This window comes from Gadus chalcogrammus, chromosome 9 (genome assembly GCF_026213295.1).
Source record: "Gadus chalcogrammus isolate NIFS_2021 chromosome 9, NIFS_Gcha_1.0, whole genome shotgun sequence".
NCBI lineage: Eukaryota > Metazoa > Chordata > Actinopteri > Gadiformes > Gadidae > Gadus > Gadus chalcogrammus.
In genome coordinates, this window is record NC_079420.1 from 21,550,723 (window position 1) to 21,568,099 (window position 17,377).

The 17,377-nt window shown below is 47.2% G+C and overlaps 2 protein-coding genes across 2 annotated transcripts; one reads left to right on the plus strand and one right to left on the minus strand.

Annotated features, from left to right (window-relative positions):
* Positions 1-301: 301 nt before the first annotated feature.
* LOC130389768 (SH2 domain-containing protein 7-like) lies at positions 302-4,965 on the minus strand. Its single transcript, XM_056599705.1, has 9 exons — positions 4,833-4,965; positions 4,631-4,740; positions 3,880-4,046; positions 2,836-2,925; positions 2,577-2,742; positions 2,138-2,254; positions 1,583-2,013; positions 1,168-1,474; positions 302-1,004 (listed from the first exon to the last, which is right to left on the minus strand). Exons 1-9 carry the CDS (start codon positions 4,888-4,890, stop codon positions 963-965), a joined length of 1,488 nt encoding a protein of 495 aa, XP_056455680.1. The 5' UTR covers positions 4,891-4,965; the 3' UTR covers positions 302-962.
* Positions 4,966-6,913: 1,948 nt separating this feature from the next.
* tbc1d2b (TBC1 domain family, member 2B) lies at positions 6,914-17,354 on the plus strand. The gene is made up of 13 exons (XM_056598205.1): positions 6,914-7,306; positions 8,744-8,894; positions 10,017-10,203; positions 10,887-11,056; positions 11,338-11,561; positions 12,955-13,428; positions 13,589-13,699; positions 14,624-14,820; positions 14,941-15,435; positions 15,927-16,044; positions 16,128-16,313; positions 16,745-16,866; positions 17,159-17,354. Exons 1-13 carry the CDS (start codon positions 6,929-6,931, stop codon positions 17,352-17,354), a joined length of 3,009 nt encoding a protein of 1,002 aa, XP_056454180.1. The 5' UTR covers positions 6,914-6,928.
* The last annotated feature ends 23 nt before the right edge of the window (positions 17,355-17,377 follow it).

Sequence of the window (17,377 nt, forward strand, 5' to 3'; positions counted from 1 at the left end):
CCCCCTCTCAGAAAGACTCACAAAAACACTGCTTTAAAACTTTTTCCCAACATGGCCGCTAATGATATTATGCCACTCTTGTCCCCATGTCCCAGCAGGCCCCTTGCTGGTCTCCAGCTGCATCTGCTGCTCCTCAGAAGGGCTTTAGGGATACATATATCAACAGTATTGGTTTTCCTTCCAGTTATCGCTGCCGCGCTCAACACTACTTCTGGAGTGAACGTTGGTTCCGGGAGGGTGTGATAGGCTGTGATAAACATATAGTTGTAAGGGTAGACGTTGCCATAAGAGCTGTTGGGTTCTGGTTCAGGGGGGCTGTTGATGACCTCAGCGACCTCATCGCCATAAGGTTGACGCAATACCACAATACTACAAGTACATGTAGACAGCCGAGGCTGCGTGGTTTTGAACAAATCTTATACCTGTTTAAACATCCGAGATATGTTTATATTTCCCTTCAAAATGTACAGTGTAACTCTGCCGTCTTTGGCCTTATTGCTATCAATTTTGTAAAGTTGTTCTTCAAGACGTATTGTGCATGTGTAACAAGTTTCATGCATATTGCACTTACCTAGTGGTAATGCAACTTGTTGAAATGTTGAACTTCAATGCCTTATTATAGCGCCACCTATGGGTTATTCTATCCCATCCTTTGATTCTCTTTCTCATTTTACCAGTTCTACAAGCCTGCCGATTTTTGTCTGCCAAAAAAGTCACGATAAAACAATAAATACAAAAGGGTTCCTACATTTTTCATAGGACCCCTAAATATTTATTGAAATGTACATGGAAGAGAAAATACAATACAATCAACTTTTATCATAATAATGACTTGAAAAAATAACATGCTGCGTTTGACATTTTTATCAAATCATTTAAAGTATGTATCAAAAGTTGCATCAAAAGGAGTGGATGATGAGCCATAGTGTTGGACTGCAGCAGAAGCTGTGGGCGTCTCTGCGTCACTTCCACTTCAACTCTGGAAACCATTTCCACCTTTCATCCTGAATGCAATTAAAAAAATAAGTCATTCATTAAAATATCTTTTTAATAGATTGCTGTCCACGCATTGTGAAATGTAACCAAAGCGTGTGTAGGCACCAGCATGAGGATATGGCTCATGCTCATATTGCTTTAGTAGTCATCGTTGGAACAGCGATGACTCACCTTGGCCCCAGCCGACGGGCCCACAGGTTTCACTCGGAGGTCCTCCAGGGACTCATAGGTGTGGGAGTCCCGTCTGGGTTCCCCCCGGGCCAACGGCGGGCCGTCTGCACCGGGCAACATCTCGTACGCGTCGTCGTCAAACAAGCCGGAAGCATAGTCCTTGTTTGGTGGCGCTGACCTCTCCTTGCCGTCGACCGGCCCCTGGCCTGCGGTGGCCAGGTGGTACACAGGGCTGGAGCTGAGGTAGTCCAGACTGTGGCTGCTGACCGGTCTGCTGTGGCCTCCACCTCTGGCCCCACCACCACCTCTAGCCCCACCAGCACCACCAGCACCACCAGCACCACCAGCACCACCGTGCTTCTTCCCCCTCTGCTGGCCCCGGGCCCCAGCGCCTGCGCCCCCCGTAGGGGAGGACCTGGGGGAGGACCGGGGGGAGGACCGGGGGGAGGGTCTAGGGGGGGGTGGGCTGAGCCGGGGCGGCGCCTCTCTCTCGGAGGGGGCGTCCAGCAGCAGGGGGAGGGACGCGCTCTTGGCCTCCAGCGGTTGGAGCAGGGAGTAGACGGTGCGCGGCGGCTCGGAGGTGGAGGTGATGGTGGGGGGGCCGGCCAGGAGGAGCTGGTGAGGAGGAGGAGGACGAGGGGGTCTGCTCCTGGGGGTCTCGGGCTCCAGCCAGGCGGCCCTCCCTGGGGTGCTCTCGGCCAGGACTCTGCCCCCCTCCCGGCTGCTGCTGCTGCTGGGTTTCCCCGGCCGGGCCAGTGACGCCTCCCCGCCACAGGGGGAGCCCCGCCCGTCGCTCACACAACCGTCCACCTGCGCTCTCCTCCGCCTGGGCAGCGGTGGCATTTCCTGTGGTGGACAACGATAACAAAAACATTTAATCACCCAGGTCACAAATATGAATTCATATAAATGTATAGATAAAAGGATCTGATGAGGTCTTGAACGCGATGCGTATGACGACTGTGCTTGCCTCGGGTTTCTGATGGCTCTGTGGTGCCACGGTAACGGGCATCCTGGCTCTGGTGTTAACTGGAGGCTTTTCATGATGGCTGACCTGGATCATGTCATACAGCTCCTCAGCACACTCCTGCAAACAACCAAACACCTGTTATACCTGTGCTTAGACAACATTATTTCATAGTGTATATATAAACACACATACACGCGCACACACACACATACACGCGCACACACACACACACACACGCACGCACGCACGCACGCACGCACGCACGCACGCACGCACGCACGCACGCACGCACACACACACACACACACACACACACACACACACACACACACGCACGCACGCACACACACACACACACACGCACACACACACACACACACACACACACACACACACACACACACACACACACACACACGTGTTGACAGTGTGGTCTTACCTCTAAGCAGGAGTAGGTCAGATATTCCCCAAAGGGCTCAATAGGGCTCTTCTTGTAGTACTCGATGAGTTCCGTGAGGGAGGGGTGTTCTCGCGTGTCCCCGGCGACGATGAACTGTCCCGTTTTGCTCTGGCTCATCATGAAGTGGCGACAGCGCCCGTTGCCTCTGTGACCAAGAGAAAAGCACGAGGTGTGAGTGCCTCACCGAGCATGTCTCCTGGCCCGGTGTACAGTTTGCGTTGAGCACAGCATGACTCACTTGTAGGAGAGGATGTAGCCAGTGGCCTTGTCACTGAGACGAATCAGGAAGCTGCCCAGCTCTTTCTCATGAAGGATCTTTTCTGCATCCCTGTGAATAGATATCAATTAACATTATGGATTAAAGGATTACAAAGAATAGGTAACACTTCACAATAAGGGGTACATTTATTGACCAATAATTAACATTGGTAGATAGCATTAAGAAGAAGTTGATAAACAGTTAGCTAATGTTCTAATAATCAAATTGACTAATTGCTCAGGTTAACTACAGGGTTAGCCTTAACTCTAACAAATTTAACCCTAAACCCTATGCTAATGACATGTAATAATACTTTTAACTGCAACAACTATTTTGATTTAATGTTTAATAAATGTACCCTTATTGTAATGTGTTATATACCAAAGTATATATATATATATATATTATTATATATATATTATATATATTAATATACATTTTTATTATTATTATATTATATGATATATATATATATGTTCCACAGCAAAGACAGACAAGGGAACATATCTTAAAAGAACATACACTCATTATATAATTCTCCTATTGATAACAATAACCCCCCATTGGAGGGTGCTTTCCCTTGAGATGTTGAATCCAAAACTAGGTCAGATACAGGAGATAAGGCTGAGCAGGTTAGTCTCATCAGAGTCACAAATAATGTTAACATTTTTATTCATAAACCGACGGCTGAACAATAATTAAATGAAATGAATTATTGAGCTGAGCAGAGGGGGAAAAAGGATAAACGTATTGCCATAACTCTACGTGATTTAGGAATTAATTAAATATTTAGGGCTATGCCCTTACAATTATAAATGAGGGAGGTTTGTTTTAGCCTGATTTAATCAATTTATTATACATAAAAATATGTATTAAACATTATAACACATATTTTCCTATGATTACTCTGATGATACATTTTTCCATGCATCAGGATTTTATATAGGCTATCTACAGCCTTGATATTGTTAACTCTGTCCACGGAATTGACAACTGCTCTAGCCCCGAACACACAACACTCACTTTCTGGTGATGAAACCCTGGAACCAACTGGGGAATATTCCGTTCCGCAGGATTAGCGGGGCCTGGGTGTCCATGAACCACCTGACAGACAGCTCCCTGAGCCGGCCCTCTCGGTCCTCAGCCCCGGTGGCAGTGAATTTATCCATGGGCTCCGTAGCTGTGCGCTCCTGCGGCCCGAATAAATACAGAAGTCAGCACAGCTGCGTACGAGCAGCTTTCACTTCCCAGCGCGGAGGCACATGCTCTGCTGGGGTCATTTGCCTATCCCAGTGCGTTAAGCACAGCTCGGTACCGAGTGCGTTCTGCACAGAACTCTACAGATATGTCAGATGGAGATGTGCGCATTTGTTGTCAACCTGCAGGTTATATATATTTTTGAATAATAGTTTGTTCTAATAATCTCTTCTTTTTTTTAAATGTCATGATTCATGACAAAAATGTGAAGTAGCGGTCTGATGGTTTCACTGTTCTGCTTCGTTGGCTTCCCAGAGACGAGGTGTTTCCAGCTCACATTATGACGATAGTGCTGATATCTGAAGAATAAATATGTCAGATATTTATTCTTCAGATATCAGCACACTATGATATCAGATATTATATCTGATGTCTTAAAAAACTATAGTAAGCTATTTTATCCAAATTAGCTCTTTATATACAAGTGTCCAGATCAATGTTATGATGTTTCACTAAATGGAGATTGAAAATACAAAGTGAAACAAAATCAAATGTCTCATCATAACAGGTCGTTTACCTTCTGCCGAAACAGCCAGCAGGTCGTGAATGCGTTGCCCTTGTGATGTTCCTGGTGCATCTTCTTGTCAGACACTGGTTTTACCTGCCTGGTCTGTCCCCTGGACGACTCTGCAACGAAACCCCCAAATTAGAATGAATTCTTGACACCGATTTTCGGTTCAGGGTCGGAGTGTGTGTGACTTAAGGTTAAGCACACATACCAGCTGCCAAGGAGATAGGCATAGTTGGGTTTGACTTTACTCTCACTCTAGCAACCATTATGATGTTCTGATCAGCCACTTCTAAACCAAGAGATGCACAGTGAAGCCAAGATAAAGATAGATGGCATTTAAAGTTACACACCTCTTTTTCCAAGGGCCGGGTGAATCCTAAGATCTGTGTGTGTAATGGCACAAAGGCTCATAGAGCTCATTTGCATTGAAGACACAGACAGGGGTGTTTTCAGCGAGCATGCGTTTCCTGGGGAGCTATGGAAAGCATGATACAAAATGTGTGGTTTTGGTTGCACAAGCTGATTGGCTGCAGAGTGTTTACTCAGACACAGTCTGATTCCGTCAGACAAGGGAAACCAACTGCATCAACCGTTGTGTTTACTCTGAGTTTTGATGGCCATTTTGGCATGTAAAGTCAATCGACTGTCAGCAGCTACAATGAAAAATACTTAGAGATCTATACAATCATAAATATACAATTTAAATACATTTTGTGTTTTCGGTTCTGGAATCTGAAAAGCACATTTTGGATTGTAATTCCTCTTATTGCAGGGGCATATGACACCGATAAGCTTTGGTAATTCAGACTCTAGTCATCATCAGCAGCTGTCTGCTTTTCCTGTGTGGGTAGGCTCAAGCATGTTGCTTTACAGGATGGGATGATGTCATTGCAGATATAATTTTGCTCAATCAACAAATTATATCTGAATCACAGTCTAATGTTAGTTATGTTATTATTATATATGTTTGTATGTGTGTGTGTGTGTGTGTGTGTGTGTGTGTGTGTGTGTGTGTGTGTGTGTGTGTGTGTGTGTGTGTGTGTGTGTGTATTCAAATTAATATGTGTGTTTGTCTGTGTGAGTGTCAGAGAGAGAGAGAGAGAGAGAGAGAGAGAGAGAGAGAGAGAGAGAGAGAGAGAGAGACAGAGAGACAGAGAGACAGAGAGAGACAGAGAGAGAGAGAGAGAGAGAGAGAGAGAGAGAGAGAGAGAGAGAGAGAGAGAGAGAGAGAGAGAGAGAGTGCGTGTGGCCGTGGTGTGCCGAGCTCAATGAAAGGTGTGTGTGTGTGTGTGTGTGTGTGTGTGTGTGTGTGTGTGCGTATCTGTTTGTGTAAGTGTAAGTGTGTCTGAGTGTGTGCATGTTTGTGAATTCAAACAAATATGTGCATGTGTGTGTGTGAGAGAGGGAGTGCAATGGAGAGTGTGTGTGTGTGTGTGTGTGTGTGTGTGTGTGTGTGTGTGTGTGTGTGTGTTTGTGTGTGTGTGTGTGTGTGTGTGTGTGTGTGTGCGTGCGTGCGTGCGTGTGTGTGTGTGTGTGCGTGTGTGTGCGTGTGTGTTTAAACCTTTGTTTAAAGTGTCATCTATTTGAATAAATAAGCTGTACGTAAGCGATACATCTCTTTCTGTTGTGACTCAACCTTGCTCCTCCGGATAATCTGAGCACTTTCTGTCACAGCGATGTTGTCACAATTTCCATAGGCCCACTAACAGATGGATTTCCTAACAGTAACTTGCCAGGCTTTTTAATCTCAGCCCTTGGTTACACAATTAAGTGTTTGAGTTATAGGAAACAAAATTATAAAAAGATATGGGGGCTGTTGGCAATGTGTTGGATGCTGGGAAGTTAAAAAGATTGCCATCGGAATCTGAAGATCAGCGGCTGAATATGTTTGCATCTTGAATCTTCATCTGAATATGCATCATCTTGAGGCAGCTAGGTCTCTTAAATAATGTTTCTTATTTGTATGTAGGCCCCTAAATCATGTCATCATTAGACGTCTCTTTTTTTGTCTGTTAAAGTAAGGTGTTTATATTATTATATGAGGAACATGACTTAATTTATTCAGAAGGATTTTGCCTCTTAAAAAAAAAATGTAGTCACTCACACTCAATGAAAATATACAAGGCCGTTGATATGACATTCAAAATGCTGTGAGTATTTATGGTTACTAAAACGCGACCAGAATCTTGTCCCATGTCGCCCCCTAGCGGTACAAACGCATCAACCCTAGTGTCGATTTGGAAACTACAATGACCACAATGCATTTTCATGAAAGTCAGCAGTCATGCGGATGGAAACAGTCGTATGCATCCGCTGTGGTGCAAGAAGAAAGTTCGAGGAAAGATGCACGAAGAGGATGGCAGCGAAGCAAATTCCCCAACAGCTTCGGGAATTGTGGCATCCAAATCCCTGGACGTGGCCGAAGTCGAGGGACCCAAGGACCAGCCCGCAAAACTATGCGGCCACTTGACCAAACTGGCTGGCAAGGGGCCACTGAGGGGCTACAAGCCGAGGTGGTTTGTTTATGATCCGAGGAAATGTTACTTGTATTACTTCAAGACTCCTCAGGACGCTCTGCCGCTGGGCTACATGGAGATAGGCGATGCGTGCTTCAGCTATGATGTGGAAGGAGACGAGGGCCTGTTCGAGATCCACACCACAGGGAAGGAGTTCCTTCTGAAGGTAGAAGAATCACAGGCATGGCTGTGATTCACTCCATGTCCATGTGTTTCCTTATTTAGAGATATTGAGCTGTTGTACCATTTTCTGGAAAAGGAGTCACACCCGTCCCATTCTCACAGGCCTTTACTGTAAAACTTGTATCAGAACATTCTGTGACTCCCAACCTTCTATCAGGGGACATCTGATATTAAAGGATACAATTATAATTTGACTTATAACAGTTCACCGGCTGTCAGTTGATACATAGATTGGATAATTAAGTCATAATTACTTTTTATATTTTTTGAGCAGTTGATTTAAACAGATGTAATTGTCAGTTGGTCCGTTTTTTTTTAGGATTGGTGCAATCTGTTAAACGAAAGTGTACTTCTGCAAACTTTGTAAACAAATCTCTCAAAGCACCTTGCTGCCATATGTCAACGACGCTGAAGTTGGCATCCGATTCGCAGCATCCGATTCGGCTTGAAAACCACTTAGAATCTTCAAATCGGTCCTGATTGAAAACCACTACACCTAGACTCTTCAAATCTGGACTACATTATGTAAAACATAGTTTCAGATTTGTGAAACCTTTACCCTATTTGTGAAAATGCAATACAGACTTATTTGGATGTTTTTTAGGGGTCCAGACCGCATTGCATTTTCACAAATAGGTTAAAGGTTTCACAAATCTGAAACTATGTTTTACATAATGTATAGCCTCACTGTGATAATTTAGTCTAGATTTGAAGAGTCTAGGTGTAGTGGTTTTCAATCAGGACCCGTTCTAATGCAGTCTGGACCCCTAAAAAGCATTAAAATGAGCCTGTATTGCATTTTCACAAATAGAAAAAAGGTTTCACAAATCTGTAACTATGTTTATTATAATGTATAGCCTCACTGTGATAATTTAGTCCAGATTTGAAGAGTCTAGGTGTAGTGGTTTTCAATCAGGACCGATTTAAAGTGGACCAGCTGCTGAATCGGATGCTGCGAATCGGATGCCAACTTCAGCGTCGTCATATGTCAGTACACAGCATTCGGCCAAAGACGACTCCGAAACCGTTTCATAACCTCTCTTACCCTTACAACTCGTCGTTTCCTAACACCTATTGGACCAGATGGTGTTAGGTCCGCTGTTTTGACAGACATGCGTGGTGGCCTAGGCATGGAACTGAGATTGAAACTTTCGATTGCATTTCGATTGTTCTTATTATTGAAATTGTTATTTATAGATGTTAACATGTGTACTGATATGGCTCAAGATATCAAAGGATCAAGAATGTATTCTGTGTGTATTACTACAGAGATGTAACACCTAAGCAACCATATTTGACATATCCGCTTTTTAAGGTGTTTTATTTTGAAGTTGAGCTGTTGTTGTTCTACTGAAATTGTGAATAATGAGATGTGTGTGTTCACATAGCATATGCTCAGTGTGTCTCTGTCTTCCTATAGGCCCCAAACAGACAGATCATGCATTACTGGCTGCAGCAGCTCCAGCAGAAGCGCTGGGAGTACAGCAACACGCGCGGCTCCGGGCAGAGAGACAGCTGGAGCTCGCCAACACAGGCTTTCCCTCACACCGGTCTCGTTGCCGGAGACAACGGTCAGCAAAGCCCACGCAAACTGTGTGAAATTGTCATAAATCTTAGTCATAAAACAAAGCTACTGTAGATTAACCTGTGCTGCAATTCCTTATATTGTTATATTCTCTTATAGTGGGGTAACAATGTAACATCAAGATTACTAATCAGAACACCTAAATACCTCTGTTACAGTTCATCACATTATTATCTACATTCCGTCCGAATCACTTTTGTTCGTAGAAGGGTCAATATTTACATTTGTTTCGAATAATGAAATAATCAGTTTATAAGAGTAGGGCTCGACCAAACTAGGGATGTGGCTCACAACTTTTGGTTTGTTAACTTTTGTGAAAGACTACTCTAGAGAGATAAAGTCTAGAAGTCAAAATGTAGCACATTACAACGAAGGTTAAACATGGTTGAAATAAGCTTTTGTGTGTATTCTAATTGCGCATCCACCTGACCTGATCCCAGTTACTGGGCAGGGAGATCACGGCTGACAATTGGGAACCAGATTAAAATTCCAAATTCAATTATTTGATTGATGATTGAGAAACTACACATTGTTTTACTTGAAATAATTATATTATTAAAAGCATAGTTTAATTCTGTATGCATACTTCTGTCAACATTTCCTGACCTGCTAAGCGATTCATAACTCGGCAGAAATGCTTTCCCAAAGAATAAAAACTATCGTTGTTTTGGGCAAAATTAGGAATTATGTATCAGCGGACCCCAGTCTAAGAGTATATTAAAACATAGAATGACAGAGGCTGTCAGAGGCTTATAAAGACAATCGATCAGCTGAGACATTTATAGCTGTCTATCATGACCTTTCAACTCCTTCTGGCATCACAGTCACCAGAGATCTGGACTGTTCCCCTCTCTCTACTGAACCTTAGAAGTGTTCCCCTCTCTCTGCTGAACATTAGAACTGTTCCCCTCTCTCTGCTGAACATTAGAAGTGTTCCCCTCTCTCTACTGAACCTTAGAAGTGTTCCCCTCTCTCTGCTGAACTGTAGAAGTGTTCCCCTCTTTCTGCTGAACTGTAGAAGTGTTCCCCTCTCTCTGCTGAACATTAGAAGTGTTCCCCTCTCTCTGCTGAACTGTAGAAGTGTTCCCCTCTCTCTGCTGAACTGTAGAAGTGTTCTCCATTGAGAAGTCAAACGAGAACATGGAGAAGGTGCGCAGTGACTTCGCCCTGGAGACTGAGACCCACTGCGGCAGCATCGGAGACCCACCGGGCCTCATGTCCGCCAGGGGGCCCGGCGGCGGATCCTCCACCAACCACCTCAACTTCTCCCTACGCAACTGGGGCACCGAAATCAGGTACAGGCTCCCAGGGGCGTCCAGTAGAGTTCCATTGAAGTGATGGATGGACGATTGAGAAGACCACGGGCATGTATCGAAAGTGACGCCTCTACTTTGTGATCGTTACTTTTTATGACTGCTAATGCTGCTTATCTTGTGATACAACTGTTGGTACTCTTTGTCTTTAGGGAACTCTGCACCCCCGCTAATAGGAAGTGATTTCAGCTGAATGTGTTGCTAGTCATTAAGGCAGCGCTGCTTAAAGTATGCTAGCACTTACAATGACCCTCGTCCCTCTGGAGCCCCTGAGCAGCTAAAGACAGGCAGAACAGTGGGGTGGAGCAGAAACGTAGTGGTATCCACGGTGACACAATGGGACGGTTGTGAGTTGAATGGCCTCTATGGTGGGGCCCCTGCTGACTCATGGGAAGGAGAAGACAGGCAGGCTACAGATAATAGCATGTCAGACTTGCTATTTGCAGCATGTCGCTGCTCCATGGACTAACCACATGGTCACACAGTTATTCATATTTGACTTTGCACGGCGTGTCGTGACTCATAACTCCTGACACCTAGCACCGATGACTCTGATTCACCAGGCCGCTACTCGTCTGGCCTTCATCCGCGGCGTCGGTTGAGCAGCGTTTGATTCCCATCGTTGAATCCAGGGTGATGAAGGGTCCGCTGCCGTGTTTTCCCAGGAACTCCATGTCTCACCTGCGGGCCGGGAGAGGAGGGGAGCACCGCCGCAGCGTCTTCAACACCCACAGCGCCGCCAACGCCTCCGCGGCCGCGTCGGAGGACTGGGAGCTGGTGGAGCCCCCGCCCAAAGAGGGCCCCGAGCAGAAGGGCGCTCCCCCGGCACACAGACGTACGTCCCCGTCCCCCAAACCGCTCTGGGACCCTATATAATAATTAGGCCCCTCATTGCACATTAATATCATGGATGTTTCTCAGGAAATACTAATCCTCTATAAGTTGCTTAAACGTATGCATTGTGAGGCCTGTCACTCACTGTGTTTTTGATGAACTTGTGAAATGACTTTTATAGGATTATGTTATAATAATAGAAGAGGGTGTCAGAGGTGAGAACCCGAGCGAGGGCTCAAGTACACGGCTCTGAGGAAGGAGCTCTGTCTCGTCCCTCCGCAGACTCCATCGCCTTGCCCTTCGAGTTCGGGCGGAGTTCCCTGCGTCCCAGGAGGCCCTTCCTCCGAGACATTAAGGGCTCCGTGAAGTCCGGGCGCAGCGCCGACAGTGCGTCCCCCGTGGAGCCCCCCGTGGAGACCCAGCTGCGCCTGCAGACCCAGCAGGAGGAGCTGGGCCGCCTGCAGCAGGAGCAGGAGAAGCTCCGCGAGGAGCTGGCCAGCCAGAAGGTAGAGCAGCGCCTAGCCTCGCAGTTTGTTGTCCAGAGAAGGTGGTGTATTTGTTGTGTATTTGTTGTCCATAGGAGTTGGTGTAACTGTTGTGTATTTGTTGTCCAGAGAAGGTGATGTTTTTATTGTCCAGAGGTGCTGGTGTAATTGTTGTCCAGAGAAGGTGGTGTATTTTTTTATCCAGAGAAGGTGATGTTTTTGTTGTGTATTTGTTGTCCAGAGAAGGTGGTGTTTCTGTTGTCGAGAGAAGGTGGTTCATTTGTTGTCCAGAGAATGTAGTGTATTTGTTGTCCAGAGAAGGTGGTGTATATGTTGTCTAGAGAAGTTTTTGCAGTGTCTTGAATCAGTAGTCGTTTTTACACCGTTAAATATGCCCGTTTTATACCCGCCTTTTTCCCGGCAGGGTCCGAACGTTTCCACTGAAAGAGGTAATATACAGGCTTGATTTCGTACCCCAATTTCCCCCCCTCGAACCCGGCACATATTGGGGGCTTCCTTTTCAAGTAAATGCGATTAGACAGATTTGCGGCACCAGGGGCGGGACTTGTAGAGGTGTCGCTGCATTGTCTCTACAACAGAGACAACGCAGCGACATAGACAAGAGTAGTTCTATATGGAGAGACGGTAAAATCTGCAACCTGCTGACCATCATGGGAAAGAAGATGATGCAGTAGCATTTAAGAAAGACGCGGAAAGATTGTGTGATCTACGAGAAAGACGCAGAGGAAAGACGCTTAAGAGGCTTTTGTCAGGATAAAAAACATGTGGTCAGCATAATAAAGGATATGTTGGCGTTTTTTAACTTTTAAATAGTTAATCGGGTTTGTAGCCTACACTCAGATGTCTTCTACTCATTCTTACATGCAAGTGGCTTGAATAAAATAAAAAAGAAACATTTAGACTTTAGAGAATGCAAATTATTATAGAATTTTGATTACCTTTATACTTTTTACATAATCACAGTTTAGGTTCCATGTCCGCCTCGTTTTCACTTGGTCTTTTTGATTTACGCTGAGGGGGGAGTGCGAGGACGTGCAGGCAGTTTTGCCAGATTGGGCGATTCTTCCCGCCTGTATTGAGTACTTTTAATCACAAAAAAATTACATTGTCTAGTTCCAAATAGTTCACTTTTTTTACCTTTATCTGGAATACACTGCTGTGCTGCCCATTGTTTCCACTGATCGGTACTTCACACCTTAACCTAAATAGTTTTTTTATAATCATCTTGAAACAGACAAGCGACACGACAAGTGACACCTCTACAGATGAACAAAGAAAACCACAAATCATTTTCAACCTCTGAAGTGATTCCCTTACAGACGGATGAGTTTGTAGTGTGTTCAGTAAGACAAGACCTCCATTCATTCCCTCTGGTCTCTTTCCCTTTCACAAGGAGCTGGTGAGACTCTTACAGCAGACTCTCAGGACGTCCCAACGTGGCTGGTCACCGGCCGGCCCCCACTCCCCGCTCCTCGCCCCGGTCCTGATCCCGGAGTCACTTTCAGCCCCGGGCCCGAGCCCAGCTCCCGAGGAGGCCCTCCACGCGGAGACGGCGCTCCAGGAGAGTGACAGGCAGCTGCAGGAGAGTGACAGGCAGCTGCAGGAGAGGGACAGACAGCTGCAGGAGCTGTGCGGCCACATGGAGCGCCTGGCGCTGGAGAAGGAGAGCCTGCAGCACGAGCTGAAGGGCCTGAAGATCAAGGTGGGCGACATGAACGAGCAGCTGGGCATGATGATGGAGACCATCCAGGCCAAGGACGAGATCATCATGAATTTGTCCCAGCAGAGCGCCGAGGCCGGTGGCCACGGCAACTGTGGCAGTCCACCGCCCTGCAGCAAAGACCTGCAGGAGATGGACAACCTCAAGGTAGCGAAAACTAGTCGTGAATAATTGTTTCATTCAAAATTATGCTTCGTATGTTTCTCAAAGTGGGAAGAGAATATATGGATTACAAGTGAAACATATTGCCGGCAGGCTAGTTGAATCAATGAAGGACTTGATCTAAAACATTTTATTTTAATTCCAGGAAACACTTCAGGGCTACAAAACTCAGAACAAGTTCCTGAACAAAGAGATCCTGGAGCTAACCGTGTTACGAAGAAATGCGGAAAGCAGAGAGAAGGCTGTTGATGCAAAGGTAACGTGTTTGCTTTTACTCAGAAACAGGAAGTGTGTGTGTGTGTGTGTGTGTGTGTGTGTGTGTGTGTGTGTGTGTGTGTGTGTGTGTGTGTGTGTGTGTGTGTGTGTGTGTGTGTGTGTGTGTGTGTGTGTGTGTGTGTGTGTGTGTGTGTGTGTGTGTGTGTGTGTGAGAGAGAAAACCCAGAGAATCGCCTGCTCCAGCTTCACCCAGTCGGTGAAGTAGTTTCAAAGTCTTTGCCGTAGCTGCATTTCCTTTTTATTTGAGCTTTCATAATTTTCCAACTAAATCTGCATCATCTTTGACTTTGTGATTTCCCAGGCAGCAGTGTAGCAGGCAGGATAGACGACGACTGGTTAACCAGAGCTTGACCCGCATGTTTGTAGTATGACGGTCATCAAACACAGACCTGTGATGACAGCCTTACCTGCTTGTTTCACAGGATATGTATAAGCGCCGGATTTGAGCTTAATATCCGTCGTGCGGTGGTTTGACTTTGGAACTCGACAGCCAATCAAAATGCAGGATATTGTCTCACTTAGTGGGAGGCAGGATATTGGATTATAATGTTGTGCATTGTGAATAGAGTTGGCCACTTGATCACAGTACATATGTTGTATGATGAAGCTTTGGTACAGAAAAAGGAAGTGAAGCAGTCAAGCGGGCAACACAGACAGCTTGTGTAAGTGTGAGGGCGTGGCCGTGGCTGAGATGACACAGGTTAAATATAGCAGTTTACATCTGACCACGAGCCACCTGCCTGTCTTCAGTCAGGCAGGAAGCTGTGTCCTTCTGATCCCTCAGAAGGACAGGGAGGCAAAGGGTCGTCACACTCTAATGCCACCCTCCTCCTCCACCCTCCTCCCTCCTCCTCCACCCTCCTCCCTCCACCTCCACCCTCCTCCTCCACCCTCCTCCCTCCAGTGCACCTCCCTGGAGGCCAAGCTGTGCCAGGTGGAGAGCAAGTACCTGGTGCTGCTGCAGGAGGTGAAGACCCCCGTCTGCTCGTCCTCGGAGCAGAGCGCCGCTCACGACGTCATCTCCCGGCTGCTGGAGGACGCGCTGCAGGTGGAGCCCTCGGAACACCAGGACCACCCCGTCTTCAGGCCCAGCACCGTCAGGTATGAGGCTCTTTAAGGTCCATCTTCCATCGTCCATCAATCACGTGTATAGAAACGCACACAACCCTCCGCCGTGCCTACCCTGACCTCTGCCCCCCCCCCCCCCCCCTCTGCCCCCAGCGAGTACGACGCGTACGGCTTCAAGACGGTGCCTGAGGAAGAGGAGGAGGAGGAGAAGCTGGACGCCAAGATGCGCGCGCTGGAGCTCAAGTCCCTGTCCATGACGGACCAGGAGGTGTCGGTGGGCGTCAAGTGGGAGAACTTCCTGGCGGGCACCATGAACCGCGACCTGGTCCCCTCGCCCGAGCTGAAGGCGCTGATGCGCAGCGGCGTGCCGCACACGCACCGCCACAAGGTGTGGCGCTGGTGCGTCAACCTCCACGTGCGCAAGCTGCGCGAGCACCTGCCGCCGGACTACTACGAGGCGCTGCTGAGCGTGGCGCGGGACATGCCCAACCCGGCCTCCAAGCAGATCGAGCTGGACCTGCTGCGCACGCTGCCCAACAACAAGCACTACGCGTCGCCCGGCGCCCCCGGGGTCCCCACGCTGCGCAACGTGCTGATGGCCTTCAGCTGGAGGAACCCCGACATCGGCTACTGCCAGGGGCTCAACAGGTAGGCACGCACCCACACACAAAGACACACACACACACACACGTTTGTCTGTTTTTTTATTGTTTGCATATAGAATAAGGTGTTATTGTTGATGAAGTTTAGGTTGAGACAACTGTTTTTTCATAAATAAAGCTGTATTTTTCTATAGCCCAAAGACAGTAACTTAGTAAGTAACTGAGTTGGTTACGTTTTTAGTCAGTTACGATGTGATGCCAAAGTTGATTTGTTTTATGAGGTTATTGTTTACTCGCAAGCCTCTAATATAAATGAACATATGGGCTTTAAACCGTGACGGCATAAGGAAGTTCATGTCACTCGAAGAGAATCACTGAAAACCTCACAGATTACCTTCTTAGAAGTTTGTGTGTTCATCGACCTATAACCGCTCCGCAAAATAAGCCTCAGCGACAGCTCCGGTTCGTAACATCGGGAATAATACGGTTATCCCTGAGGTCATCTTCTCATCCCCCCCCCCCCCCCCCCCCCCCAAGGCTGGTGGCCATCGCCTTGCTCTACCTGGACCAGGAGGAGGCCTTCTGGTGCCTCATAGCCATAGTGGAGGTCTTCATGCCCAGAGACTACTACACCAAGACTCTGCTCGGATCACAGGTACACAAGCACAACTGTGATGTGTGAAATTCGGGACTTGCCAAACAACCCCTTCTATTAAACGTACCTTGACCCCATTGCAGGTGGACCAGCGTGTCTTCAAGGACCTGATGAGTGAGAAGCTGCCCCGTCTCCACGCCCACTTTGAGCAGCACAAGGTGGACTTCTCCCTCATCACCTTCAACTGGTTCCTGGTGGTCTTCGTCGACAGCGTGGTCAGCGAGATCCTCCTCAAAATCTGGGACGCATTCCTGTACGAGGGCCCCAAGGTAAGGCAGAGAGGGAACACGGGGAGGAATCGGATTCTAGTCCCTGTCTGTCACAGGCCTGTACCAAACGACAGTCCGTTGGGGAGCTCTGGTGTGTAGAGATGAGGGCCGCCGGCCCTGGGAAACAATCTTAGTGAACCAATATTGGAGATAAGCTCCAGCTTTGAGTGTAAACAGGAGCCACGTAGCGGTGCAGCTATCTGTCAGGGCCGCATTATGGATTGTCCCCGGCGCTCTAATAGCTCTCCAGTACAGGGATTAATGAACTGCATTTAAATACAATTTCCTTTGTTTTTAAATGGCCTAGGATTTATGCAAGGATATTTCTCCCCTTGATTTCGAACCAGTCAAAGAAAATGTGCCGTTGATATGATGGTTAGGTCTTGATTCATGTATTGATTATTCAGTTCTGTGTTTTATATTTTCTGCAGATCATATTCCGCTTCGCCCTCGCCCTCTTCAAGTACAAAGAGGAGGAGTTCCTCAAGCTGCAGGACTCCACCGCCATCTTCAAGTACCTCAGACACTTCACACGCACCATTCTGGACTCCAGGTTCGGCCTTGACATACTGTTTTCTTTGTCCTGTTACTCAATGACCATTTGTTTATGTCCTAAACAGCATTTTGTCCTTCTAAAAAAGGGTAGTACTTCAGTGAGTACAATGCCTGTATTGACCTTCACTACCGTCCTTAGTTCAATTTATATTTTTTTCTTACAGTGCCTTACGTTTCAGGCCTTTTGTGAACACAATTGTAATGCATCATTTTGCTCACTGAAACCTTGGACCGCCCGTCATGTCGTGACACTAACTCTGTGTTTGTAACCCCGCCGACGTGGCCCTCAGGAAGCTGTCGAGCGTGGCCTTCGTGGACATGAACCCGTTCCCCATGCGGCAGATCCAGAACCGGCGAGCGTTCCACCTGGAGAAGGTGAGGCTGGAGCTGACGGAGCTGGAGGCCATCCGCCAGACCTTCCTCCGGGAGCGGGAGGACCGCCAGGACCGCCACACCTTCGTCAGCGACGACGAGGAGGACAACTGAGCCCCGGGGTGTTGGGGGGGGGG